This window comes from Alosa pseudoharengus, unplaced genomic scaffold (assembly GCF_046254945.1).
Source record: "Alosa pseudoharengus isolate Yale_2024_CS ecotype anadromous, Long Island Sound unplaced genomic scaffold, YU_APseudo_1.1 YU_APseudo_1.1_scf_8, whole genome shotgun sequence".
Classification (NCBI taxonomy): domain Eukaryota; kingdom Metazoa; phylum Chordata; class Actinopteri; order Clupeiformes; family Clupeidae; genus Alosa; species Alosa pseudoharengus.
The window spans coordinates 27,677,833-27,704,592 of record NW_027468870.1 but is presented as its reverse complement, the minus strand read 5'-3'; the positions used below and the strand labels follow the sequence as shown (position 1 = coordinate 27,704,592).

At 41.1% G+C, this 26,760-nt stretch overlaps 1 protein-coding gene and 1 long non-coding RNA gene across 3 annotated transcripts; both read right to left on the bottom strand.

Annotated features, from left to right (window-relative positions):
• Positions 1-14,389: 14,389 nt before the first annotated feature.
• LOC143111885 (uncharacterized) lies at positions 14,390-18,115 on the bottom strand. 2 transcript variants are annotated; one of them, XR_012984634.1, is made up of 5 exons: positions 17,876-18,115; positions 16,558-16,651; positions 15,936-16,008; positions 15,311-15,425; positions 14,390-14,411 (listed from the first exon to the last, which is right to left on the bottom strand). It is a non-coding gene; the product is annotated as an uncharacterized LOC143111885 (long non-coding RNA). The 2 variants fall into 2 exon arrangements; XR_012984635.1 differs by lacking the exon at positions 14,390-14,411 and adding an exon at positions 14,944-15,002.
• Positions 18,116-21,358: 3,243 nt separating this feature from the next.
• Positions 21,359-26,515, bottom strand: crtam (cytotoxic and regulatory T cell molecule). The gene is made up of 10 exons (XM_076274565.1): positions 26,452-26,515; positions 24,971-25,108; positions 24,481-24,642; positions 24,242-24,358; positions 23,657-23,818; positions 23,065-23,169; positions 22,425-22,595; positions 22,158-22,301; positions 21,982-22,062; positions 21,359-21,877 (listed from the first exon to the last, which is right to left on the bottom strand). The coding sequence occupies exons 1-10, from the start codon at positions 26,501-26,503 to the stop codon at positions 21,651-21,653; spliced, it is 1,359 nt and encodes a 452-aa protein (XP_076130680.1). The 5' UTR covers positions 26,504-26,515; the 3' UTR covers positions 21,359-21,650.
• Positions 26,516-26,760: the final 245 nt, after the last annotated feature.

Genomic DNA, 26,760 nt, shown 5'->3' with positions numbered 1-26,760 from the left:
TGCAACGTTAACTAGCATAACAGCTATCAGCTAGCTTCTGATCTTATCGTTTCATTACGTTGGTGACGTACATCGTTCGAGACGAGAGATGTAGTCCACTGAGCGGATTCGTACAAAACCAACATAACTTTTGAAGTCCATCGAACAACAGTACTTTCTTGACGTGAAAAATTATCTTTTAAATTCACACACATCATATGTGAAATTCGTGGCACAATTCAAATGGGACCAAAAAATAATTGTTATCTCTCCATTAACTCCCGTTCACATTTTTTTGAAAGACAGGTCCCTTGTAGCGGAAGTAAAACGGAAGTCACTGGCACACTCTATACAAAGATTGTTAAGGCGGAGCAAGATACTTCATCAGGAGCCACTTCCGGGAACCCGGATCGCACGAGGGGGGGGTCAAAATCCCCCTTTATGCAGAGCAGAGGCAGCGACTGCTCCATTGAAGTCTATGGGCATAGCTCAGAATTTTACCACATATGCTAAGGTCTTAGTTCTATAGAGTTAGGAATGTGAATTTCGGGCACGTTTTCATGATCCTCAAACCCTTGTGAACATTTCAGGTACATTTTTAGCATTTTTGAGCATTCCAGTCTGGAGAAAATCGACTTTATATCAGGTGTGCGCCGGTTATTTATGCCGCTGCTGTTGGCGGTTTGCAACGTACGCTCATCAATACGTCATCGACACGCCTCTTTATGCAGACAGGATTCGATCCCCATTTCGCGCCCATAGACATGAACTACGATGAAGTATCTTGCTCCGCCTTAACAATCTTTGCTCTATTCACCTTATTCCGCGCACAAACATGGGGGCGCTAGCTTTGCCCACATTGTCTCCGAACTTCCGATTGAGCAGTACATCCATTGCGATACTTTGAGATAGCAGAGCTCTATCGAGATGACTGGCATCATATATTATGGGTCATCCTAAAGTTAGGAACGTTTATTTAGGATTTTGGTGACTTAAGACATTTCTGTTATACAGCTTTCCTATCTGAAGTTAGGAAAAAAACTGACTTTGGAGCGGCTGTTCTGTAAGTTAGCCTCTCTATCCTCTTCTGCCGTGTTATCCCAATGAAGCTAACTAGACGTAGCTAGCCGACCGGACGTTTAAAGACAACGTGGAATTTAAAAAAATGGGCGGGGCTGAATAAGGTGAATAGAGCTGGTAAGTCCCGCCCTTTCCGCTATCCCCGCTGGACCTCTAGATTGAAAAATCGTTAATGCAAGTGAATGTGAGAAAATTATTATTTTCTGGTCCCGTTTGAATTTTGCCATGAATATGAACATATGTTGTCTATGATTTTTTAATATAAATTTTCTTGTAAAGATTGCTACAATTGAGCGGGTAGAAGTTTGATGCGGTTAAACTTTGTGTGAGAGCACTTTGTGGACTACAACTTTCCGCTAGACGACAGCTAACTAGTTTCCCATAACAACCATCAGTTGGTCGAGATGTAGAGGGTTATTAAGATCGACTTTGAACACAGTGAACCATACAACTTTACAATCACACTGTATCATAGTGTTAATGTATTGAGTGAAGCTAGACATGTTTCGAATATTTTTGTTACCATGTGTGTTTATTCCTGCCGTTACAAAAACTAGCATTTCAGTTAATGTTAGCGATTAGAGCTAGCTCACGTCACAGGCGACATAGATACAGTCGGTTAAGACGTTCGGAAAGGTTACCGCCCCCCACGAGGGGGAAAGCATGCTAATTTCACACAATGGAAGTCAATGGGCGAACTAGCTAACAGTTAGACTTTATACATTCGTTTTACATTCAGGTAGAGTTCTGCTTGTTTCTGAACACAATAATTTGAAGGAATTGTGTTTACTTAACTGCCCAGTGTATGCTAACAACTTAATTCACCCTCGATTGCCCAATATTGACGACAAATTTCTCTGGAAGCTATATTCAATGGTAGCATCGTTAGGTTGCTAACTGGCTAACTTTATATCGTCAGTGTAACATAACCAACTGGTACACATTACTTGTTAAAACTATTCCCACGGCCATTGTAGGGAATTTGCATTCATGTGAGAATAAATTCAGATGCAACTTACGAGTATGTGATGTTAAAGCAAAAGGGTTAGCTTGCTAAACAGAGCTACACAGTCCGGCCATTGAAAGCAGTTCTACAATGAGTACACTCGAGACAGTTCTGGCCGTTTAACTGGAATTAGCAAAATGAGGGAACTTAATGTTACCCTTAACCTCCTTGACACACAGATAACTCTCAGTTGAAACGTGTTTGTGCTGTTTAGTGATGTTTGCTAAAAGATTTAATATTTTTATAGGTGCTTTCTGTACTCAAGCCGGTGCACCTCCATTAGATTACATCAGAGCCCGTCTACGGAGAGCCTTGCCACTCCGTATTAAGTCCCATTGTACCGAATTTTGGTTGCAGTTCCACTAGATTTCCACTGGGGGCGATCGCCATGAGTGCAGAATGAATGGGAGTCAATGGAGCTAGACGGCTAAATTTGCCTCTTTCACCTGATTGTCGTTGACAAATCTCAGATTTGATTGTAGTTTGTATAACTTCAACATGGGTTATAGGTCAAAAGTTGAATGAACGAGTACTTATGTCCTTTTGATTTCTTACAGGTTGGGTCGTTGTTGCCCATAACACGCTAGCATTGTGCTAATGAATGACGTCATTGACACGTTTGAAAGGCTTTTTAGAACAATTAAGTGACTTTAAAAAATATAATACTCAACCAAGTGTATTTTCTTTGCTTCCCCTTTCGAAAACAATATTCAAATTACTTGGGAAAAAAATTATATCCAGAGAAAAGTGGATTTTGAGGGGTACAGCTCCATAGACCTCCATGCATTCTGCACTCGTGGACGAGCGCCCTCATGTGGAACCACAGAAGGAACTGCAACCAGTTCAGAAACCGGAAGTTTTCCGAGAGTGGCAGTTCTCCCCTTATTAGACATTCTCTGATTACATGCAATAGAGTGGTGAAGTCCCGCCCCTTCCGTTTGCCTCCATGGGACCTATCTTTCAAAAAAATTTGAACGGCAGTCTATGGCGAAAAATAAATTATTTTCTGGTCCCGGTTGACTTGTGCCTTGAATTACCCATATGATGTTTGTCAATTTTAAAGACAATTTTTCATGTAAAGACATTTGCAGTTTGTTTCGTAACTATTGAATTACAACATTGTGAAAGATCGTAATTCCAACGACTACAAACCCATCAGTCGCGCTAGTGACGTTAGCTCATTCACAGCCACACTAGATTGTACAAGCATAATTGTTATCTATCCATTAACTCCCGTTCATAATTTTTTGAAAGATAGGTCCCATGGACCGGAAGTAGAAGGGGCGGGACTTCACCACTCTATCGAAACGAATGTTTTCCCCCTCCGGGGCTTTTCAGCCACGGTAACCACGGCAACTGGGGGCGGTAACCACGATTATGACTAGTTGCCGACTGTATGTATGTAGTCTTTCTCGTTGTCTTTTCCACAACTGATAGCCGAAGAATCATATAATATACTGTCAAACTCGTAACATGAAAAATTATATTAAAAATTCAAAGACAACATATGTTCACATTCATGGCACAATTTAAACGGGACCAGAAAATAATTATTTTCTCACATTCACTTGCATTGACGATTTTTCAATCTAGAGGTCCACTGGGGGTTTAGCGGATGGGCGGGACTTACCAGCTCTATAGACCAGTGTTTCCCAAAGTCTGGGTCGGGAGATTTTATTTGGGTCGCCAGCACAATTTATGTTGTGTTATAGGCCTAACTGATACCATTTGTTATTTGATACCAGGAAAGCTAACAGTTTTCTATTAGGATGTAGATTGTTAACTACCACAGTCACAGTTTTGTCATAAAAGCTCATAAAACTGGCGCATGAAACGAACGCATCGCAGAGGGGGTGCCAGCATGGATATCTACCTCTCAAAATGAAACCGTTCTGTGGGGCGCCTGCCATGTACCTCACAGTTGCAAACTGCAAGGGACATGAATCCGCCTATTTGCACGAACATTAATAGATACCAGCTCCTCAACTTTACCGATTAAAATCTAGTGACCGTGCTGTCAACTAAAGCAGACATCCATAGACCGGACATAAGGCCATGTAATTTGCATACAGTTTCGATTGCAGATGCAATCTTTAAAGTTAATAGCAACCTCCTCACATTCTTATTTCTGATTTAAAATGCACAACAGTGCATTATAGTCTACAATTTAAATGGGCATTTCAAACACTATTCCTCTCGTTTTCTACCTCGCTAACTCCAAAGTATAGGCGCATTCTTCCGGCTATTGCGCAAACGCCTCTTGTTCAGATATAACGACTATACAATATAATATAATACAACAATACAATATGACTTGAGTTATTTGCTGTTTACATTGGAATTGACGTCCACGGTGTTATGGACCCATTTGTCTGCAACGCAACAGCCTATACAACCTTTTTTTTTAGAAATACAGTGTAGAAATCTGGGGTATTTCTGTATGTATTCTGATGTGTTCATCTGTGTTACTTTTGTGTTACTGTGTGTAGTATACAACAGGGAGAGGTTCATATTATTGTACATAACTGTGCCTTAGGCCTGTGTACCAGCAGGAAGGTCATACAGGCCGATGTTTAGGAACATCTGAGGAACATCAGTGATAACATGGGCCGAGGGAGACAGCATGTCTGCCTATTCGGGCTAGTATCTCCATCTGGCCAGGGCCGGGTTTTGTACAGTGGTTGGTACCTTCCACGTTGGCATGATTTACGTTGATATGATTTTAGTATAACAGGCTTTGTCTCAGGTTTGGACTTCGAGACGGATCGAGGAAGCGACTCGGGGAGCATCTTATGCCAAGACGCTCAGCAGCAGCCCGCTTCTACTAACTACCACACCTGTTAGACTCTGTGCAGTTTTACTGTTTGAGACTTAGCCTGTGCTCGGTTAGTGAGTGATGTACCATCTACAATAAATTATTTTGATCACCGATCCTGATCCAGCCGTCAAGCTTTATTGACCATCTTCAATACAGACATCAGAACTAAAACACAACGCAAAACGATCGTGAATCCAACATTTGGTTTCCGTGACCCGAACGCAAGAGGAGGGGGAAGACGAGGACATCCATTCGGCGAGGTCAGATTGAGTCTTCGGGTTCAAACAGACTTCGGGTTCAAACAGACTTCGAGGGCAGATTTTGAAACTTCACATCTGTTAGAAGAGTCTATTTTGGGCCCCAGGCTGACGTGACCAACCCCAGCTGGAAGCCTACCAAGAGGGAGGACGCTGTGTGCGTGTGCACCCGCCGCAGTGAAGAAACTCTGACCAGGTGAAAGCAAAGAGTTTTTTCTCCTCTGTGCGTGAAAAGAACCAAGAGTAAAGTTAAAAAATAGACATAATTTAGGGAGTAAATTAGAATTTTTTTGATTTAAAGCTGCACATTAATGAGAGTATTGAAGTTTGTGTCATTAAGTGTTTTGACAAGTAACATACCTATATACCTATATCAATGATTGATGAGCTCTAGATGTCATTGGATATAAGAAGTTTTCTGATAAAAAGTAAACGGTTAAAGTGTACACATATTTTGGGTAATTGGAATAGATTCGTGAACGAATTAAAAGAAGTAATCGATTAACTACGGACAAGCTTGGGGGATTAAAGCTTTTCTTTTTCTGTACTGCCATTACATGCTAAGCTGTGTGGGTTTTGTGATAAATGCTGTGCGGGTGCCGAAGAGAAAATAGAAGGAGTTACTGTTGCTACAGTCATTGTTGCTGAAGTGAACTGTGTGGTTGTTTCTCAAGGTCTTTGTTTAGTTTAATGGCCTAGGACTAAACTTAGCGTTACAGTGATACAGAGAGGAGACGAAATCACCAGAGGGGGGTGTTTTGGTTGTGCAGTAATTGAAAAGTGGGATAGGGTTTCCAACCTATGTTTTTGTTGACTTGGTCAACTGTGAATTTAACGAGAGATTGTTAAAGGTGTGAGTGAGACATTAATTGTTGTCGTTGTCCAGCCGGTTTTTGGGAGAAAGGAAATAGTCTGAGTTAAGTGGAACTGACACTGGTGAAATTTATTGTTGTGGCTTCATGCTGTGAGTAAAATAATTTACCAAGTGCCAGTTTACTGAACGAGAGAGATAAAGAGAGAGTGTTTTCTTTTCCCTGGCGGGAGCAGCGAGCGTGTGTGTGTGAGTGTGTGTGGAAAAAAAGGAGAAGGACAGAGAGAGAGAGAGGTTCTTTTTTTTCTTTGGCCAAAGCAGAATCGCAAAAGTTGGCACTAAAACATCACACACTACTGACAAATTTAAGTTAAAAGTTTAAATAAAGGATCACGTCACTGCACGAAACACATAGTACAATTTAATATTAATTGATATTAGCACAATCCAGATATGGGTCTTGGTAGGAAAACTAAGTTGCAGGCCTATGTGTCAGATTGGATGGCAGTGAAATTACAATTTGGCAAATTTGAGAAAAAATTACAAAGGACATTAGAGAAGTTGGAATTAGAGATCCGAGACAGGATTTGGAGAACAGAGACTGAAAGACGTGATTTGGAGGAGCAACTCATGGAAGCAGATGTGTTGCCAGAACAGAGTGAAATGAGGCGAAGAGGAGTGGTCTCAGAGGCCCACTCAATGGGGAGGAGCCAACTCCTCCCATACACCCCGGCACCTATTGTGGGCGGGGGTCGCAACAGGCAACCAAGCACCCGCCTCAAACCGACTCTGCCTGACTTGGACTCAACAGCGCCATATGCCATGGTGGAGACATCTAGAAGTGCAGTGGACATTGATAAAGACAGCTTCATTGGACAGAATGCTGCTGTTATGGGAACCCCACCTGATCAACAGCCAGCAGGTGACACGAAACAAATCATTCTGGCCCCATCAGCAGCCACTGCTTTCTACAATCCACAAAGACAAGGAAGAACGTCTGCAACCAACCATCATCAAACTGCTCCACTCCAGTATGGCTATCAACAGCCACTAGCCATAGCTTCAGTACCTCCTCCTCTATTGTTGTTACCAATGCCACTGGCTACAAGCCCATACCCACCTCACCCACCTGTCAACTCTTTCCCTACCCGACCACAACCACCACCCCCGCCCCCACCTGTCAACTCTTTACCTCACCCACCCCCACCCCCACCTCCCCCACCCCCACCTGCACCAGTGAATGATGGGGCATCTACATCCAATGCTGCCCAGGGAGCGACTGCTCCGGTAACAAGGCCTAAGACAATGAAAACCAGGCCAGCGATGGAGGACTGGGATGCCGGGGATGAGTCAGCTGACGAGGCACTCATATGCCCTGTGCGCACAGTAGCCACCACCGACGGCGTGTCTGTGCTTTACCAACCAGCGAGAACCGATAACACCCTCTATGCTACTGCCTTGCGTGAAGAACACATCGAAATTGAATTCTTGATTGATACTGGTGCTGAACTTACAGTCTTTTCATCCAACATTTCCGACCTATTGAAGAAACACGAAATACCTCTGTCAGGCATCATCAAGACAGCTGGTGGACCAACCGGAGAAAAATGCAGTCTGAAGCAGACAGCCCCAGTCACCATAGCCATTGGAGAAGGAGATGGAGAAGTCTTGTGGAACCTGAGAAGGCTAAAAAGAGAGGATCTCCTGGAACATCCAGCATGGGCTAGGGGAAAGAATGACTGTGGACTGTTGGAAATGGAACCCGTCAGACTGACTGGAAAACCACCTCCGTGTGTGAAACAAAGTCCCATCAAGAATGGACAGCTTGTGGCAGAATTGTTGGATGCAATGCAGCTGCCAAAAGACCTGGCAGTGATCAAAGTAAAGTCACATACAAGGCAAGACACCATTGAAGCAAGAGGCAATGCAATGGCGGATGCGGTGTCAAGAACAGCCGCAAGAAAAAGAGAGGGGGGGGATAACGAAACGACTAACGAGAATGGACACGGAAATGGAAACACGGACGGATCTAACGGTAACAGGAACATTTTTGAAAATGACGACGAGAAATGCATGATGAGAATGACAAAGAAGGTCAAGGAAACATCTGAAGAGGGAAAACGGGAAAGTTTGGCCAACATCAAAGACATGCAGAACAGCGCTAGCCGAGAAGAGAAGTGGACTTGGATTGAAAATGCGGCGAAGCTCCATGACGACAACCTGTGGAGGTTTGGAACACGAACAGTGGCTCCAGAAAGTCTTCTGCCATACCTGGCGACGCAAATTCATTCACTTGGACACGTGGGAGTGGAAAAGATGAGGAACAGATTCATACAGGTCTGGTGGGCCCCAAAGTTCACAGCAACGGACAGGGACATCGTCAAGCGGTGTGCCACCTGTCGGCAAAACAACCACGACAGAAAGGTCAAGCTGCCAACATTGAAAACACCTGCTCCACCAGGGCCTTTCAGAGTTCTTCAGATAGATTACATCACTCTTCCAAAGTGCAAAGGCTATCGCGACGTTCTGATTGTTCTGTGCAAGTTCTCTAGATGGATCGAGGCGTTCCCTGCACGATCCGGAACTGCACTACACACTGCCAAAGTCCTTGTGAAAGACATCATTCCCCGATACGGTTTGCCAGAACAGATCTGCTCAGACAACGGAACACACTTCACTGGAGCAGTCTGCGCCGAGGTGGCCCGCATGCTGAATGTGCAATGGTCCCTGAACTGCCCTTACCACCCAGAATCCTCTGGGCAGGTGGAGAGAGCCAACCGGACGTTGAAGGAACGACTGGCCAAGAAACATCAAGAAGGCATTCCTTGGGTGGACGCCTTACCAACAGCCCTGTGTAGCATGCGTGCTACAAGCAACAGAGACACAGGACTCAGCCCATTTGAGATCGTGACTGGCAGGCCTTTCTCTGCACCAGGCACGATTGATCTGAGGAAAGCCGACATCCACCTGACATCAGATGCAATGCTGAACTACTGTGTGCAATTGACAGAAGCGGTCCAGACAGCGGCTAATCAAGTGAAAGAGGCGTGGGGAGACCCTCCGGAAGGTGGGCACTCTCTAGTGCCAGGTCAGTGGGTGATGGTTCACAAGCCCCAAAGGTTAGCGCTAGGGGCAAAGTACGATGGGCCATATCAGATTTTGTTGATAACACAGTTGGCAGTGAAGGTCCAGGGTGAGAGAAAAGTGGATACATGCGAGCCATTGCAAACTAATAGAACCGCCTGAAACATGACGCACTTGGGGAGGGTACGAATTCTATCTGAGTTTTCGCCAATCTTCTTTTAGGGGTGAGGTGTGAACTAGAGGGGGGAAGATTCACGGGAGACTTTCATTATGATAGGGAATTTATGACGTCAGGAGAAATGAAAGGTTAGGGATCCGAGGGTAGAATCTTTCCTTTGAGAATCCGAACATGCTCAGAGTGTTGTGGTAGTGGACTCTTCTTGACACAAACTCATGTTATGAAAAGTTATAGACTTAGATAAGTCTTATAATTGATTTTGATGATTAAATATGTGTGATTACTGATATATGAAATGTTTAATCTGAGGATACAATTACAATTGCCGATTTTTGAGAATGATTACAGTTAAGCTAGATCAAGAGGGGGGAGTAATCCTGTAGTCCTGGTTCTAGAGGTTGGTTTCTGGGGACACCCGTAAGGGAGCTGAACACGCAGCAACGGGTTAACCGGGGACTCACTGGGGGACCAGGGTTGGGAGGTTGCTACACCCCTATAATAGATGATTATATATACTATTGTTTTCATGACTATCCTTCAACTGATACTGCTCTTTCTTTTCACTCCACATGTGCCTATGAGGTTGCCGGGAGCCACAGACAACATCTGGGACAGAGACTTTGCCTCTGAACTGAACTGTTGCCTGCCGGTCTCCTGCACTTCTCCCCAAAAAGACTCTGTTTCCCGAAGGAATCCTCAACTCCATCATTCTCTAACAGCGATCAGCTCACTGAATTCTGTGTTGTGTAACTGTTCTTGTGTGTCTCCTTTATCATCTGAAAATGTCACCGAAAATGTTGTTTTGTTGTGCTGTTATCCTGTGTCACCTGGTTATTGTTACTGATACTCTGTATGACAGCCATCATGATGTGCACAAGGACAACACTTTCCTGAAGACGGCTCATGGGTTGGCCCAGGCCAAGCGTAAGCATTCGTGTTGGGTATGCGGGTTAATGCCATCTGCCTCTGAAGTGTATCCTTACATAGCCATCCCCTTTACCATCCCAGAGTATGTAGCAGCCTTTAACAGTACTACAAATGGTTCCCCTGATGACATTTTTCCAAATCCTCCATGGGTCGGAGGGCCCCCTACTAAGCTTAAATTGAGTTATGCCCCACGTGGTGTGATCTGTTGGGTGGCCGACAAGAGTGGACGGTCGGTGGTAGGTCAGAGCATCTGCCCATATGTTGTGTGTGGACAGTATGCATATTCCTATCTTCCCCCTAATTGGCAAGGCTCCTGTTATTTAGCTTATGTTGTTCCAGCTGTGAGGATTGTGGAGAGGGAACATTTGGTGGGTGAGTCAACATCTATACACCCTAGGACTAAGCGTGACGCTTTTGGGGGTCACAGTATTGTCGCAACCCCGACACAGAGATTCTTTGCCGCTTTAATTCCAACTTATGGCCTAACTGTGGCGCTTGATGAGATTAGAGATCTGGTACACATTGTTGATGTAGTAGCTAATGACACTGCACGCGCTCTTTCAGACATTGAACGGGAACTGTATGCAGTAAGACAGGTTGCCCTTCAGAATAGGCTCTGCCTGGACGTGGTTTTGGCCAGTAAGGGAGGTGCTTGTGCTCTGATTGGACAGGAATGCTGTACTTATGTGCCTGACTCGACCGTTAATGTCTCCAATTACATCAAAGATATTTACGCCAACGTGCAGCAGCTTAAGCGGGATAATGGTAGCTGGTCCCTGGGAGGTTGGTTGAGTAGCTGGGGTGGCTCCCTGTTTGCTCAGATTGTCCAGTTAATTTTGCCCCTGCTCATTCCCATCTTTGTCATCTACTTAGCTATCCAAGTGGTGTTGTGTATCATCAAGCGTGCCACCACTACCACTCCAAGATTGGCCCCTGTTAGAGTACCTCCTGCCCAGCCTCGGGATGAACCGGGGATGTGGGTTTGATTCCTTTCCTTTTTAATTTCTTTTTATGTGTAAGACAATCCTCCGGAACAAAATCAGTTATTATGTTTTCTTTTAAGACACCGGCACTTTTTCCTTTTTCAAAGTGCTAGAGAAGTAATCTTGTCTTGGTTTGTCCTCTGTTCTTTAGACCACATCAGACTCCTTTTATTTGTTTTGTATGATCTATAAAAATCTGTGTTTTTTAATTGATCAAGAGGGGGGACTGTAGAAATCTGGGGTATTTCTGTATGTATTCTGATGTGTTCATCTGTGTTACTTTTGTGTTACTGTGTGTAGTATACAACAGGGAGAGGTTCATATTATTGTACATAACTGTGCCTTAGGCCTGTGTACCAGCAGGAAGGTCATACAGGCGGATGTTTAGGAACATCTGAGGAACATCAGTGATAACATGGGCCGAGGGAGACAGCATGTCTGCCTATTCGGGCTAGTATCTCCATCTGGCCAGGGCCGGGTTTTGTACAGTGGTTGGTACCTTCCACGTTGGCATGATTTACGTTGATATGATTTTAGTATAACAGGCTTTGTCTCAGGTTTGGACTTCGAGACGGATCGATCGAGGAAGCGACTCGGGGAGCATCTTATGCCAAGACGCTCAGCAGCAGCCCGCTTCTACTAACTACCACACCTGTTAGACTCTGTGCAGTTTTACTGTTTGAGACTTAGCCTGTGCTCGGTTAGTGAGTGATGTACCATCTACAATAAATTATTTTGATCACCGATCCTGATCCAGCCGTCAAGCTTTATTGACCATCTTCAATACAGACATCAGAACTAAAACACAACGCAAAACGATCGTGAATCCAACAACAGGAACAGCTTATATATATAGCTGACGAATGACGACTGCGCAACATGCGAGAATTTTTTCCCATACTCTCGGATGTGCATTAAAACGTATCTTTTTAGTAGTAATTTCCAACTTTTCACGCTGATGGTGCTGAAAATGCAACACAACCATGTTCAAAGCAGGGATCCTATAGCAATGTATGGTTGGGGAGGCATAGAAAGGTTGGAGAACCTGTGGCCTAAAACAATATTGGTGGTTGCAGGGTAGATTTGAAGTGAAATGGGTCTCGATGGTCTGTCATTTTTAAAAAGTGGGTCGCCAGAAAAAAAGTTTGGGAAACACTGCTATAGACTGTTCTATATATACAGTCTATGGTCTTAACAGTACACATGTAATACTCTTTTTGTCCACTGGTGGTTGTTTTGGCGCTGTTTCGCGTATGCCATCGAAACGGAATGAAATGTATATACCTGCAAACAATGTAAGAGGCCTCTGCTGACTGCATCAGTGCTCAAAGTATTCTAAAAATGTATCTATTAATTGTTAATAACTAACTAACTTCTATTCAAGTCATAATTCTGGAACTCATATGCCCATTGACTGCGCGCAGTTTGGAGTAAAAACCAGCGCGAGAGACTGAAACGAACGGAGCGTCTACTATACATTTTTATACTATACTACTATACATTTCATTCCGTTTTCGATGGAAAACGTGAAACAGCGCCAAAACAACCTGCGGTGGACAAAAAGAGTATTGTCCACCAAGTATTGTACTTTTAAGACTCGCCATAGAGAATGAATGGGGGAAATTACGGAGGTTATAGTCTGACAATGTCGTAGGTTACTCCCGTGCGGGCCGGATGCTATATACCACTGACATGTTTTGGGGGGCCACCCAAAATGAGGTGGCGGTCCGTAGTTTGGGGACCACTGAATTAGAGTGTGAGAATGTGACAGAAAATAAAAACAACAATACATTTTAAGGAGAACAATAGCAATTCAATTGTCTGTGCCTTTTCCAATGAAGACAGCCTGAAGAGTAGCCTGGGTGCCAGCCGAACTTAGTCCCGCCCACAACATTTGAGGTCGGGAAGTTCGGTCTGGCATTGCTACGTTGTGGAGCAACTATGCTCGCCCTAAATCTGGTGGACCAATCAAATCGGGCTTTAGATGATGGACAGTAAATCGGCCAGTGTTAATTTTACTCTACGGGTGTTAATTTTAACACTATTCCAGAGTTTATATAATCCTCACTCATCAGTGTTAAAATAACACTTGCCATAGTGTTGCCGTATTAACACTAGCCTAGTGTTTCATAATTAACTCTATCAGAGTTAAAATTAACTCTTGGAGTGTATCATTAACTCCATCAGTGATTCATAATTAACTCTTATCAGAGTTTCAAAATTAACTCTATTGGAGTAATTAATTCGTTTCTAGAGACATATATTTATCAAAATAAACATATTAAACAAACCACAGCAAATTAATTACTTTTCTTTTTTTATTAACATTTGCCATGATATGGCTCAAATCAATGTGCAGAGGTACAATATATATGTCAAAGTTTGGTCCATAAGCATTTTGTTGAGCAAAGGCCTTATACTCATACAAATCATTGACTGTAACAATAAAACAATGTTCCTCACAATCCATAACCACATATGCATGAAAATGCTCTGCAACACTGAGTAAAAATTTCATAAACAAGAAATAAAACAATATAATCAAGAGATTTTTTACAATTTCACAAACTTGTGTTTTGCTTCAAATCTATTACTAGAGATGTGCAATAATGGGCCAATTTTCCATAAGCAAGACAGATAATGCACCATGAAGTGATGTTACATGTGGGTATACCCAAAGTCCTTTTAGGCAAGTCCCTCCACTCAGCAGCCATATTGCAACGCATTTTGGGCACTTTCGGCAGGCTTCACAACACCAATCTTGCTCCAGCGGCAAGATCACAACACATGATTGGCACAATCAATGTCTTCACAACACACCACATGATTGGCTCAATGTATTTACATGTCCACGTTTTGCCACGGAGGGGGGTGTGATATATGTAGACAACACCATACGTTACAAACTAACCCCATGCATTTCTATGGAGGATTTTTTGAGTGCTGTGTCTCCTCATTAGAAAGTCTACCTCCTTAAAAAGCTCATGGTGTTCATGTATTCCAAGGCTCCCGAGCTGTTCTTGACCAAAATCTGCGACACTCGTTGCTTTAGGCGCCATGCCAGATAGCCCGTCCCTCTTCCAGCATCGTAGAAGTGTTCCTGCAAAATAATGTGGACAAGAATGATTATCCAGATCAATAGTTGAACATTATTATTATTATATATAACCTTAAATGGAAATGAGTAAAATCTTACATAGCCATTGGTGGAGTAAGGATCCCTGAGATTAGGAAACAGTCACAATGCCGAGTGCATATCTTTTTCCTTGACTTCGTACTGGTATCCTTCTAAAAACAATAGGAAAATTATATTAGATATATTCAGACAACATTACAAGCTATAAAATGGAAGAGTGATTAAACATGGATTATGGATAAAATATAGACTTAATGCTTCTTGCCACTAAAATATGCTTAAGTAATATTACATTACATTACATTTGGCTAACACATTTTTAACCAAAGCGACTAACATGGTAGCAGTTTAAGTTTTAAAGCAATTCTCTCAACAATTTTAGGACAATTTAAAAACAGTAGAGTACAGTAAGAATAAGTGCATCAGTGAGTGCTGTTTTTAAACAGTTGAGTGTCAGTTCAAGACAGGTGGTAAGTACTAGGATCAGCAAGACTTGTTGTAAGTAGTGCTATGAGAGGAGATGTTCTCTAAAGAGCTGGGTCTTCAGGAGTTTTTTGAAAATGGAGCCACTGTGTAGTTGGTAATAAATATCCCTACAGCTAAGGTTCTGCCTTATAGCATTTATCAACCCCACAATCACCAGTTCAATATTGTTTTTACACAGCAATTCTACTACCTAATACCTGGATTAAAATACATCAATTTAGGGTTTTCTTGTCACTCTGCAGGCAGGTTGTGTGAGGCTATATGTGCACAATAATGATTTTTCATTTTATTTCACATTACATTATTCACCCTATTACATGCACTCTATTTTTCTCTCTCAAACAGTCAATTGTGATGTTATGTTACACTGTTCTCTCACTTTGAATGAATGGAACGATAACATTGGATCAATGTAAAAATGGCACGACCACTGAAAAGTCTGAGTAGGGATGTCCTGAGATAACCCCACCCATGGAATCCCTCTCGTTCAGTCAGAAAATAGTTAAGTTTGACTGGCCCTAACTGTTGTATACAATTAGATTAATTTATTCAAAACAAAACATACCCATGGACCAGGATATTCAGAAGATGCCTTCTTGTACAGTGTGTCAAGGTGCTCTACTATACTCCTCCATTATTTCCTCTCCCATTTAACTCTTCTCCAGAACCTCCTGGACCATCTATGCGTAAAAAAAGAAACAATAACAGTGATACACTTGTAAAGAGAAAACTTACATGCACCCTCTAAAAAGTGTACAAACAAGAAAGCTAAGGGGGCAGCTAGAACGTCAAAAAACAAACGCTATTTAATACCACTGATAGTGCTCAAAATATAATTACACTTCTGTGGTTGTGTGATGAGGGTCTCTACAGACAAACAGAAGTATTGTAAACTTGGAAAGTGTACAGAGAGGTTATAACAAGACCTGTATCTGAAGGAAGCAAATTGCTTGGCTTCGTGTTCCAGTAGCATGAAATCAGTGGGATTTTGATCTTGCAGCACGGGATCTGCAAGCAGATCTGACTGAATCTAATAAACATACTTTACGTTCAGCCAGATCCGTGCAGAGCTGCAAGATTGAATGTGCCCACTGATTTGACACTACCGGAACACAAAGCCAGGCTTCTGCATTTTGGAGACGAGACAGACAAGGATTTCTCCTAGTGATATTTTAATTTTAAATGCTCACCTGTTTGGCCTTTTTCTGCTGAATCTCCTATGGCAGAGGTGTTCTCTTCTTTTGCACCAGTGGATTGATGTGCCTTGTTTGAAGAACAAGAAAAACAAATTGGAATCTTAAAGGGCTGCTTTAAGAAATTCGGTCTCCGATTTTATTTCACTTAATTCAACTAAAGGGTGACAAAATATATATATTTGTTTTAACCTTACCCACTTTATTTGGCGTGAACAACACGTTTCACAATTTTCTTCATCAGGTTTGAACGTGAACATAAAGCCTTCACGCCAAATAAAGTCAACAAAATATACCCTCCAGTGTGCGATTTATACTAGTTTTTGACTTTTTAATAGTTATACTGCACACCATCAGCACCTGCAAAAGGGCTGTGCACAGGGATTTTGAACTTTGATTGATTTCAAATGTATTTCTTAAAAAGGATCATAAGGATCTGCATTAACTCCAGCCAGGATGCAAAGTGTGCATGTGAAATCATTAAGAAACATGCCTACGGTCAGGCTGATTCATAGTCTAAACAAGCTAGAAAAAAGAAAAGAAAAAAGCGTTGCAATATGGCTGCCGAGTGGAGGGACTTGCCTAAAAGGACTTTGGCTAAACTCACATAAAACCTCACCTTCTCGAATTAAACTTTGAAAAGAAAAACCAGGCTGCAGTTTGAGGTACTTTTTTCTCCATGGTACTGGACATTGATGAGCATTTTGCTGACCCTGTTAAAACAAAGAAAATGATTACATCAATACAAGAACAACAATGATTTGACTATCAGCAGTATATCAACTAACCAGCAAAGGACTTCTAAACTTTATTCTGACATTATTTACCACAGGTTACCAAATGTTTCAACCGCAAGTGTTTTTGTCTTAAAATATGTTCATATAATCCCTACTTTTTAAGCAACATGACTGGTAATAACTTAAATAATTTCATTAGGCAGTAAACTCGTCTACATTTTACCATATCCATAAAAAAACTGCTCATAATTTCAGAGAATTAACATTTCTTACTCTGCTCAGCTGTAACTTTATGCCTGATGGACTGAATATCCTTATGCACGTGCTTGCAAGCTATTGAACCACAATTTCTACAAATATCTAAAGTTAGTATCAGCTAGCTAACTTCTATACTCTTTGGCTTACCTGCACCCTTTATAAGTTAGGAAACAAAGAAATTGATCTAACCCAAATAAAGCCAACAGACTCTAACAGAAACTAATACCAGTGCCATACAGAGAATGGAGACTGCACCAAACCAACCAGGCTAACGGTTACCTTACACCTCTGTTTGCTACAAATGCCTAACAGTTAAACAAATGCTCTCGTGGTCTCAGCTAATGTTAGCTAGCAGCAATTTTTTATAACCAAGCAATAGTGTTCAGTTCAACCAACCAAATGAGTCGACAGACTGTTATAATTAGTCAGTCAACAGATTAATTTGTGCCAGGTGAGCATTTGGCAGCACACTAACGTTAGATCGCTATGAACAGTGAAGTTCTGGCTGTAACTAATGTTAATCAGCTAGGCTACGTTAGCATGTTAGAGCTAATCCCTCAGTGGGTAGCTGCTATTCAAATTCCAACCGCCTTTTCGAATTTCAGAAAGGACTTTAAGACGTTGTCGACTCCAATATTATATTAATGTCAGTTTACAGTTTAAGTATTACAAATTAACATAAACTTAACCATTTCAATTTGATAAGGTTATAACCCACCGAAGTTATGTTAGCTTGCTGGATGTTTTACCAATAATTTTCTGAGCTAGCTAGTGCTAGCGACCTTGCTACTAGCTAGCGACCAAGCTAACGTCACCAATATTTCATAGTAGGTAAAACACGTTGGTATGAAAACATATACCTGTGATGTGACATTACTTAATTGTGTATTTGTCGTGGTTTTCATGCTAGCTTACAGAAGTAGAGGGAACAAATGAATTTACCTTTTACTATCCCACGCTGTACTTCAATGGCGTCCATCTTCTTTTCAAAAATCTCAACTGAAGGACCGGAAGTGTAAATGACTCCACCCCAGAGTTCGTACATTCACACCCACTTAAAACACTAGGTTGTGAGTTTTAATTACACCGTGGGTGTACATGTTTGTTCAAACAACTCCCGAAGTTACACTAATTAACACTAATGAACACTGAAAAATATGTCTCTGAAAAATTAACACTTAATAACACTGTGGGGCATTGTGACATGTTCCCGTTCGTTTGAAATCTCTGATTGACCACCTGTTCGAGGGATTTGCGACAGCCTTTCCCAGCTGTTTATAACATGTTTGTAGCATATCAGTGTTCAACAGAATTATTTTTTAAAACGGTGGGGATATAGACTATTATTATGACCGCCGCGCAGCGAAGCGGCGGTCATATAGGTTTGGTCAGATTTTTTTTTTTCTTTTTCGCATGGCCAAATTTCCGTCAAGGATTCCAGGGACACTGAAAGACCGGGGTACACAAAACTTGGTGGGCATGTAACCCCACATGGATAGCATGGAACCATCGTTTTTCGTTTTGATCTGTAGCCTCCCCGCTGGACTGGACCCCCCGAAAGGAGGGTAGGGCAGACCCAGTTTTCTGTGAATATCTCGAGAACCGTAGGGCTTAGGAGGACCACCTTTTTTTTGTATATTGATCTTAAGGGGCCATGTCAACCCATTCCATAACCACTCATTTCATGTATAGCGCCACCTAGTTAAACACAAAAAAGTACAAATGAGGTGTTGTAATCGCAGGTATCTGTGACCTAACATAGTCAAAACTGCACGAAATTGGAAGTGTAGGATCATTATGACACCCTCTGAATGCACACCATCGTGGAATTCCGTTGATGGGGGGACACAATAAATTAATTCATGTTACTGTACACCAACTGGCCTGTAGGTGGCCGGAGACAATTTTCTGTGAATATCTCGAGAACCTTAGGGCCTAGGAGGACCACCTTTTTTTGTATGTTGGTCTTAAGGGGCCATGTCAACCCCTCCCATTACCACTTATTTCATGTATAGCACCACCTAGTTAAAAATTAAAAAGCAAGGATTAGGTGTTTTAATCACAATATCTCTGGCTTACATGGTCAAAACTGCACGACATTGAAAGTGTAGGATCATTATGACACCCTCCGAATGCATGCCAAGTTTCGTGAACTTTCGTTCATGGGGGGCCTTCCAATAAAATAATTGATGTGTACATTTAGTACACTAACAGAGTTTTCTGTGAATATCTTGAGAACCGTAGGGCCTAGGATGACCAATTTTTTGCGTATGTTTGCCTCCAGGGGTCATGTTAACCCATTCCATATGCACACATGTGCATAAACTAATACACACGCACACACATACATTCACAGTAATCATACGTATGACACATACTCACACAGTAGACATATGTACGCATGCATGCACATGCATGCATGCACACACACAGGCACATACGCAGGCACACACACACACACACCCACCCACACATAAACATGTACACGCACACATGCACACAATTCAAGAATTTCTCAGAATTATGAACAGGCAAGATGGGTGTGGGGTTGTATAAAATGAATTTTACATGTGAAATCTATGAACTAATCATGTTTTGGTACTTGTTGTCTAGCAGATACCAGTGAGAATTGAGTGTGCATAATTCAATTTAGTGAGACAGTTAGAATCATATATGCCTTTATTTTATTTATTTTTTGTGGAAAAATGTGCTGGACTGGGCGGCGGCCATATTTTGTACCGCTCTGCGGGACATCTAGTTTCCTAATAGCCTACCCTGCTACATCGTCGCTGATTCCCACTGGTAGACCACTTTCTGACAGGTACCCAGTGGTGGAAAAATATTTTAATAGATATGATATGAGATATGAGATGAAATTGTTGCCCATATTGCTCATCCAAAAAGTGGTCAATATTGAGCAAGTTGGGTATCACACAAAGTATTTGACATAATCTAAAGTTCAGTTATGTGTTAAGCAATATTATTATAGTATTAGGCCTGAAATAGTCATAGTCAGGGTTCTAAATTAACTTTTTTGATCACCAGCCAATGTGAGTGGTAACTTTCTAAAGTTACTAGCCAATCAGAATTTCTAGCCAATTTTTTTCCGGTGAAAATAAGAGAATTATGAGTTTATGAGATGAGTGTCACTGAATGCATTTGATCTTTATTAACATTGTTGGCATGGATACTATCTATATCTATTTCTCTGTCGATATCCTCATCCCCTGCTCCATTCCTCTTCTCGCCTCCATAAGTCTGTCCCAACCACCGCTGCATTTAGTTTAATTAAATGCAGTAGCATAGAGCCTACGTTCAAGTTGTATCTTTATAGAGAGGACCCGAAAAGTATCACCTTTATGTAACATGCTGTTGGTGCATGTTTACATTGTATACTTTATCTAACTAGAGTAAAAAACAGTTTGCAGTCCAGCTATACCTGCTATTTATTGGCTAAATTCCCTCCTCTATCTCTACGCACAGTGCGTGATGCGTGTGGTGGTGGTGATCACTGATCAGGCAACTTTTTAAAACTGATCATTTTCGCCTATACAAGCTTCTCACGTTCCTCTCCATCTTCAGCTATAGACAATAAAATAAATGATCTAGCTGCTTCAGGTTTTGTGGCCTCCGCTACATGACATGAGCCTCGCACAAAGGAAATAAACACAATGCGTTAATTGCGTTCATATTTCGTAACGTGTATGTATTTGTGTTATGTACATGTGTTATGTACTTTATTTTTTACTTTACTTTACTGGCTAACTCCCTCCTCCGTTCGTTCTTCTAATTCCTTGAGTTTTCTGGTATACCTGCAAACAATGCAAGAGGCCTATGCTGACTGCATCAGTGCTCAAAGTATTCTAAAAAGTTTATCAATTAATTGTTAATAACTAACTAACTTCTATTCAAGTGATATTTCTGGGACTTTCTGGGATAATTATTTCTAATTTTTATTCACTCGTTCAAATGTTCATACAGAGTTCACAAAGTTCTCATCAGGTGAATGAAAGTTAGAATGGTGGTAATTTCAGATGTTTTTGCCAGCACTTCATAAAACTCTCATAGTTTGAGAACTTTAAATTATTTGTAGGATATTGCTTGTTCACAACTGATATACTCCGAGTCTCTGGCCCTATAGAGCCAGGCATAGTGAGCTGGCCCTCGGAAGAAAAAGTTTGGGGACCACTGCTCTAATTGGACCATTGCCGTTATAAATTGAGCTTTAGTCTTATTTAGCAAAGCTCATTCATTCTGGTGAAGCATCAGAACAAACTTGTGTATTGTTTGGGGGGGGGGGGGGGGGGTGACTTCAGCCATGTAGCACATTTGTCTAGATTATTGAAGTTTATCCTATCTCTTAAACCCATAGACCTCCTCCTCTACAGGGTGATGACCGTTAGAATTGAATCATAGTGCTGAAACTGGATTAATAAAATACTTTATTTGAAAAAAACTCTATTGACAACACTTTCATTCAGCTTATATATAGCCTATCCACTTTGGGGTATATGATGAATACACAGCATTCAGTTAATATAATAATAATTTACATAATTACATAATTTCAGGGAAAACATTTAGGCTAATATTTCAAGACTGACATAACCCATGTTCACAATCCATCAAAAACAGACATCCTGAGGTTTAGCACCAATGACAGCAAAACAAAATGGCAACAAAAAATGCTATTATGCTTATGCTTATAAGTTTAACATCACAGTTCAGTCTCTTTCACTGGTGCAGCTCCATGGTTTTGAGTTGGCTTGATGCCATTGATGGCATGATTTTCCACAGTCACCTCTACTGTGTGTGATGCTGAATGGGATGCTGCAGCTGCTGCTGGGTTCGATGCAAGAGTGGATGCTGAAGTTGAAGCCGAAGTTTGTGTACCAAAGGCTCCCTCCCCAGACCTATATTTTCTGAAATTGCTCTTCAGGAAACCTAGAGAGTAGGATATATAGGCTTAATCAAATGCAATTTAAAGAACAATAGAAAGAAAATAGACTACAATAGGACATGGACGTTTGAATTGCACTATAACCTACCAAGGGATACTTTAGGCTTGCCCTCTTCCCCACTTGATTTTGATTTGCCACTCTCCACAGACTGATCTGAGTCTTCTTTTTCTATATGGGAAGAAATCAGAAGGATATTTGGTTTAATTAGGTCTCTCATATAACTTTATGTGTTGATGCTTAAATGATGCATTGTTGACACCTACCTAATTTCCACTTCTTGTGTGCTCTTCTCAACTTGACAACAAAGAATGTGACAACTATCAGCAGGCAGATAATTAGGGCTGTCACAGCAGTGATGAAGAGTGATGCGCTCCCTCCCTCTCGTCGTTCTGGTTTCTCATATACCTCTGGGATAAAGGGGCGAGAGTGAAAAACATGTTATCACAGTAGGCCTACAATCTCTTGTGTAATGTGTGCAATTCAATGAGAGTGGTATATGGACAGAAATATTTCATAGGTTTTTATTGTACCTTCTGTGAAATTCTTGGTGACATTTTCTGTAACAGAAGTGGAGTTGTCTAATGTGGAGCTGGTATTGACTGGTGTTGAACTGGAGCCCAATAGTGTGAAAGTTGTATTGATGTTTGTATCTGTGTGCTGACTTGTTTCCATGCTAGTGGTGTTCATGCGGTCCGTCCCTCCTGAACAAATAAAGATACATCAGGCCAAATATAAACACAACAAATATTCAAGCTGAACCGAAAGAAACCATCACAGTTTCAAGCTAAGTGACATTTTCTTAACAGTAACAATTACACCACCAGAGGGAGCTCTATCAAATGAAGTATTGACTAGCCTACTTCTTCTTTGTCTAGGTGGGTGTGGGTTGTATACCATGTGACTTTCAGTAAGTTTCCTGCTACCATTACTGTCCCTCATTTATTCTGCGGGCAGTTTGGAAACCACAAGGTCAAACCAAACCATTCAAATGTCAAATTCCCATAGCCCACTTTCTAATCAACCCACACAATATAACTTCTTCTCTGATGAGTTACAAGAGAGCATTCACATTCTTTGCTTTGTGTTATGAATCCACTGAGGAACTAATAATTTATGTAGTCAGTTACAGAGTGATATGTTGTAATGTAAATTAATTTTTAATTGTTGTACCTGTGATACTGAAATATGTTGATACATGTGGTGAATCTGTGGTGTGAGATGTTGCTGATGTTGACGTCTGGGCTGTGCTTGTTTGTGTTGTATATTGCTTGAATTCTGTGGATGAGAAAGAGTCATTAGATCATAGTTTCTGAAAATGTTATATGCCTTCATTGTCTGTGAGGTGAGGAGAATGGATAGCTTATACATTTCTGGGATTTGCTATTTCCCCCTATTTCTGGTCAACAAATGGAAAAGTCCCTAAAGATCCACATTAAATGTTGTGCCTTCTGATTACAGAACACACATATATCATATCCTGTTTTTTTTTTTTTTTACAAAAATACCCACTGGCCGAAAATAGAGAAGCCCTGTCATGAGTTTCTCATGTCACAGAAAAAGAGGAGGGACTTGGTCATGTTTAATTGGCTTGGCGCCATGGGAGTATTGCATCCTCAAAAGCTTCATTCTGGTAGACATGTGACTGTCCAGAAGTCACAGCACCTTTCTGGTTTCTGACTTTTTTTATTTATCACATTGGTTCTGTTGCTTTTGACAGTATTATGTTTGAAGTCACTGGTGTGAAAAATAATAAAATGCTTACCTTTGTTTTCTAGGGTCACAAATCGGACTCCAAGAGGACTACGCAAAGTGGGGTCAAGAAGTACACATTTCAATGTCTCCTCCCTCGTAAGGACTTTGATACTTATAATATCTTCTGTGGTCCATTTGCCTGTTTTGTCTTGTTTCTTGTACTGTGGTCGAGCTAAGTGAAAGGGTAATTAGAAAAGGGAAAATAAGTTGTTTTGATGACATGCCTGACACATCACCACCACTTGAGTCACATGTGTGAAGTCTCATCTGTTTCAGTGGCGCCATCAAGAAAACAATGTGCTAACCATGAGTTTGGTCACTGTCCTTCCCTGACCTTTGTCAGCCAATTTCACTTCAGCTAGCTCAAATAGTGCTATGTCGTGGGAATACCCATGTGTTCTTCTATTTGTGAAGAGCAATTGCCATGCCATTGTCATTGTTAAGTAGCTCAAATCAAAATTACCTAATAATTAATAGCCTTTAGTGAACCTTAATGAACTGCTTTTCATTAAATGTTACCACCCCTTATTTCAGTATTCAGACATGGATGCTAAGACAACATCTGAAATGAGAACACTACTGGATTTACTCTCACCTTCAAGGTCAATTCCACTGCCAATCTGCCAGGACACTACAGGAGGTGTATTTCCTTTTGCTGAACATTTTACAAGAGTTCTGTCTCCATGCTCGGTGTATGTTATTTTGGGCGCACCTAATAGGTTCATAAAAAAGACAACATCAGATAACCCATAATAATGCAAAGTAAAACATGCATAAAACAAACAAAAGATGGCATCTTGACTTTTTGTGCTTTAACTGAACAAAATAACTTACCTAAAACAGTCACATTGTATCGCCTTACTGTGACTTTTGGTGAGTTGTTGCTGTAATGGTAGCATGAATACATGCCCTCATCTTTGAAAGTCACAGGTGATACTGCTAAAGTGTAGTCTGAACCGGAAAAGCTGAGGATGCTATATCTGCTGTCCAGGCAAGCTGTAAATTCAGATAAAAGAAGCAATGTAAATGCAATGCCTATACTGCTGTTACATTTATACACATAGAATGGACATGAGGGGCACAGTATAATTCATTAAAACATTACAAATTACACACTGATAGTCATTCTCTTCGTTGTGACTATTTTAATTCAGGATAGCATTATTAAGCTATAGTCTCTTTAACCATGTTAAGCAGTAGGACTACAAATAAGATGAAGAGCTATCGCAACAGCATGCCATGGCTTCAACAGCAACAACAGCATTATGGATTCAACATTGTAAAGTCTTTCTTATTGAACATAACATTTTGTCTTGAATTTCACCTTTTATATTGTTGAAAAATAGAACTTCATCTCTTTTATTTTTCCAGTCCATATGGCCCGGTGACTTCCTGCATTTCAGAGTTAATCTCTCACCCTCCATCACTGTGACATGTGTTACAGCCGATGACATTCCAATGCCTGTTATACAGGGATAAAACAGAGGAATATGACATATGATACACAATTACAGCATGCTAGGACATCAGTTGATTTGACAGTGATGATATTTGCTTGATGAAGGCCGAAATGGGTCGTAAATGCTTCACAGTGCACATCCTGATATCAGTCTTTACAACCATACAGGCAGACATAGATGCACACATCAAAAGTCTGGGGTCCCACAGATATAACGTGGGCCAACACAAGTGAAGAGTTATTCACTTCAACTCTGAGGTCAGGGGAGGTAAAGGAGGGGGCACTGGAAAGAACCAATGGCGGAAGAGACGACCACTCTTCTCACATCTCTGACTCAACAAGCAACATTTCCACCACTGGGGGTGGGACAGGAAATGGAGGGTTGCTCTGAGGTGAGTCTCCACTGGCCGATGCAGTAAACACCTCCGGCACCAAAAAAGGCAGACTGTACAATAGTGAGTGAACTACAGGGTCTCTGCTACAGGAAGTGTGGTGGTGAGAAAGAGCGCCTGAAGTGAAAGCTAGTGGTGGCGTACTCAAGCAGTCACCTCCTCTGCACTCACACTCCTCCTCAAACTGTGAGCATATTTGCTATTTACATTTTACAATCAAAGGTTAAATAAACCGCTAGCATGCCATATATGGCATACATTAAACTGATGAGATGACAGCTAGAGCACCATATAGCAAAGACCAGACAGAACCATTTAGTACTGTTATCTGTTGATAATGTTGTTGATACCCTTGCATTGTTATTGTGGCCTGGCTTGTAGAACAACATATAGTAAGGAACTAACACATTCATGAGTTTGATTCTCATAGAAGTGCATGCACTACAAGTCAAAATGTGTCTGTATGCTACTCATCACTTTGGACAAAAGTATCTGATTAAATATAATGTAAATGAAGCAGCTACCATTGACATTAAAATTTACATTTATGACATGTCATAGAAAAGTGTCATCTTTCAAATTGGCCTGTGATGATTTGATTTAATAGTTGCTTCAGTTATCTTTGAACTAGTCAACACATTTAAATAGTGAAAAATATATTGTCATGTCTTTCAGATCAGCCATCTGACAGCGAATACCAGAGGCAGAAGATTTTTTTATGAATTCAATGCACCTTGGTATTGATGACTGATGAAGGAATTTAGAAGTAACTTTGTAAATATGTAACTGATAATAAAGGCATGAAGGCAAACATAAACAGAATAAAATAACCCCCCTAACAGGATAAAAACATCCGTTGTATTCTTTACCTCAAATATACATCATTGCCCATTTGAGAACACACTAGTTTAAGATTTCATAAAAGCATTCCTACTGAAAAGAGATTTTACTCACCACAAAGTATCATAACAAGAAAGCTTAAATCTTTTGCGTGTGTCATCTTCATACTCTTAGCCTTGATCTGAGTACTTCCTCTCTAGCTGAGGCTTTTTGTAGCGCTCTGCACTAGACACCCATGACATCACTTCAACAAAACTTCAGGGTTTTCCACTCACTTAAATATATAGTTTAACGTGGGGAATCCTTCACAGACTCTTACTTCTCTCTCTGCCATGTTTTTACCAATTGCAAGTCATGTAATCATTTAAAATATGGGTGATTTAGCTGATTTTGTGTTGTCCCTTACAGTGGCTTACACACGAA

Coding starts and splice junctions, on each gene's coding strand:
- crtam (XM_076274565.1), bottom strand. CDS start 26,503: ATGAAGATGACACACGCAAAAGATTTAAGCTTTCTTGTTATGATACTT. Junction 24,643..24,970: donor ATTTTTCAACAATATAAAAG/GTGAAATTCAAG, acceptor CTGAATTTACAG/CTTGCCTGGACAGCAGATAT. Junction 23,819..24,241: donor CAGTGGAATTGACCTTGAAG/GTGAGAGTAAAT, acceptor CCTTTCACTTAG/CTCGACCACAGTACAAGAAA.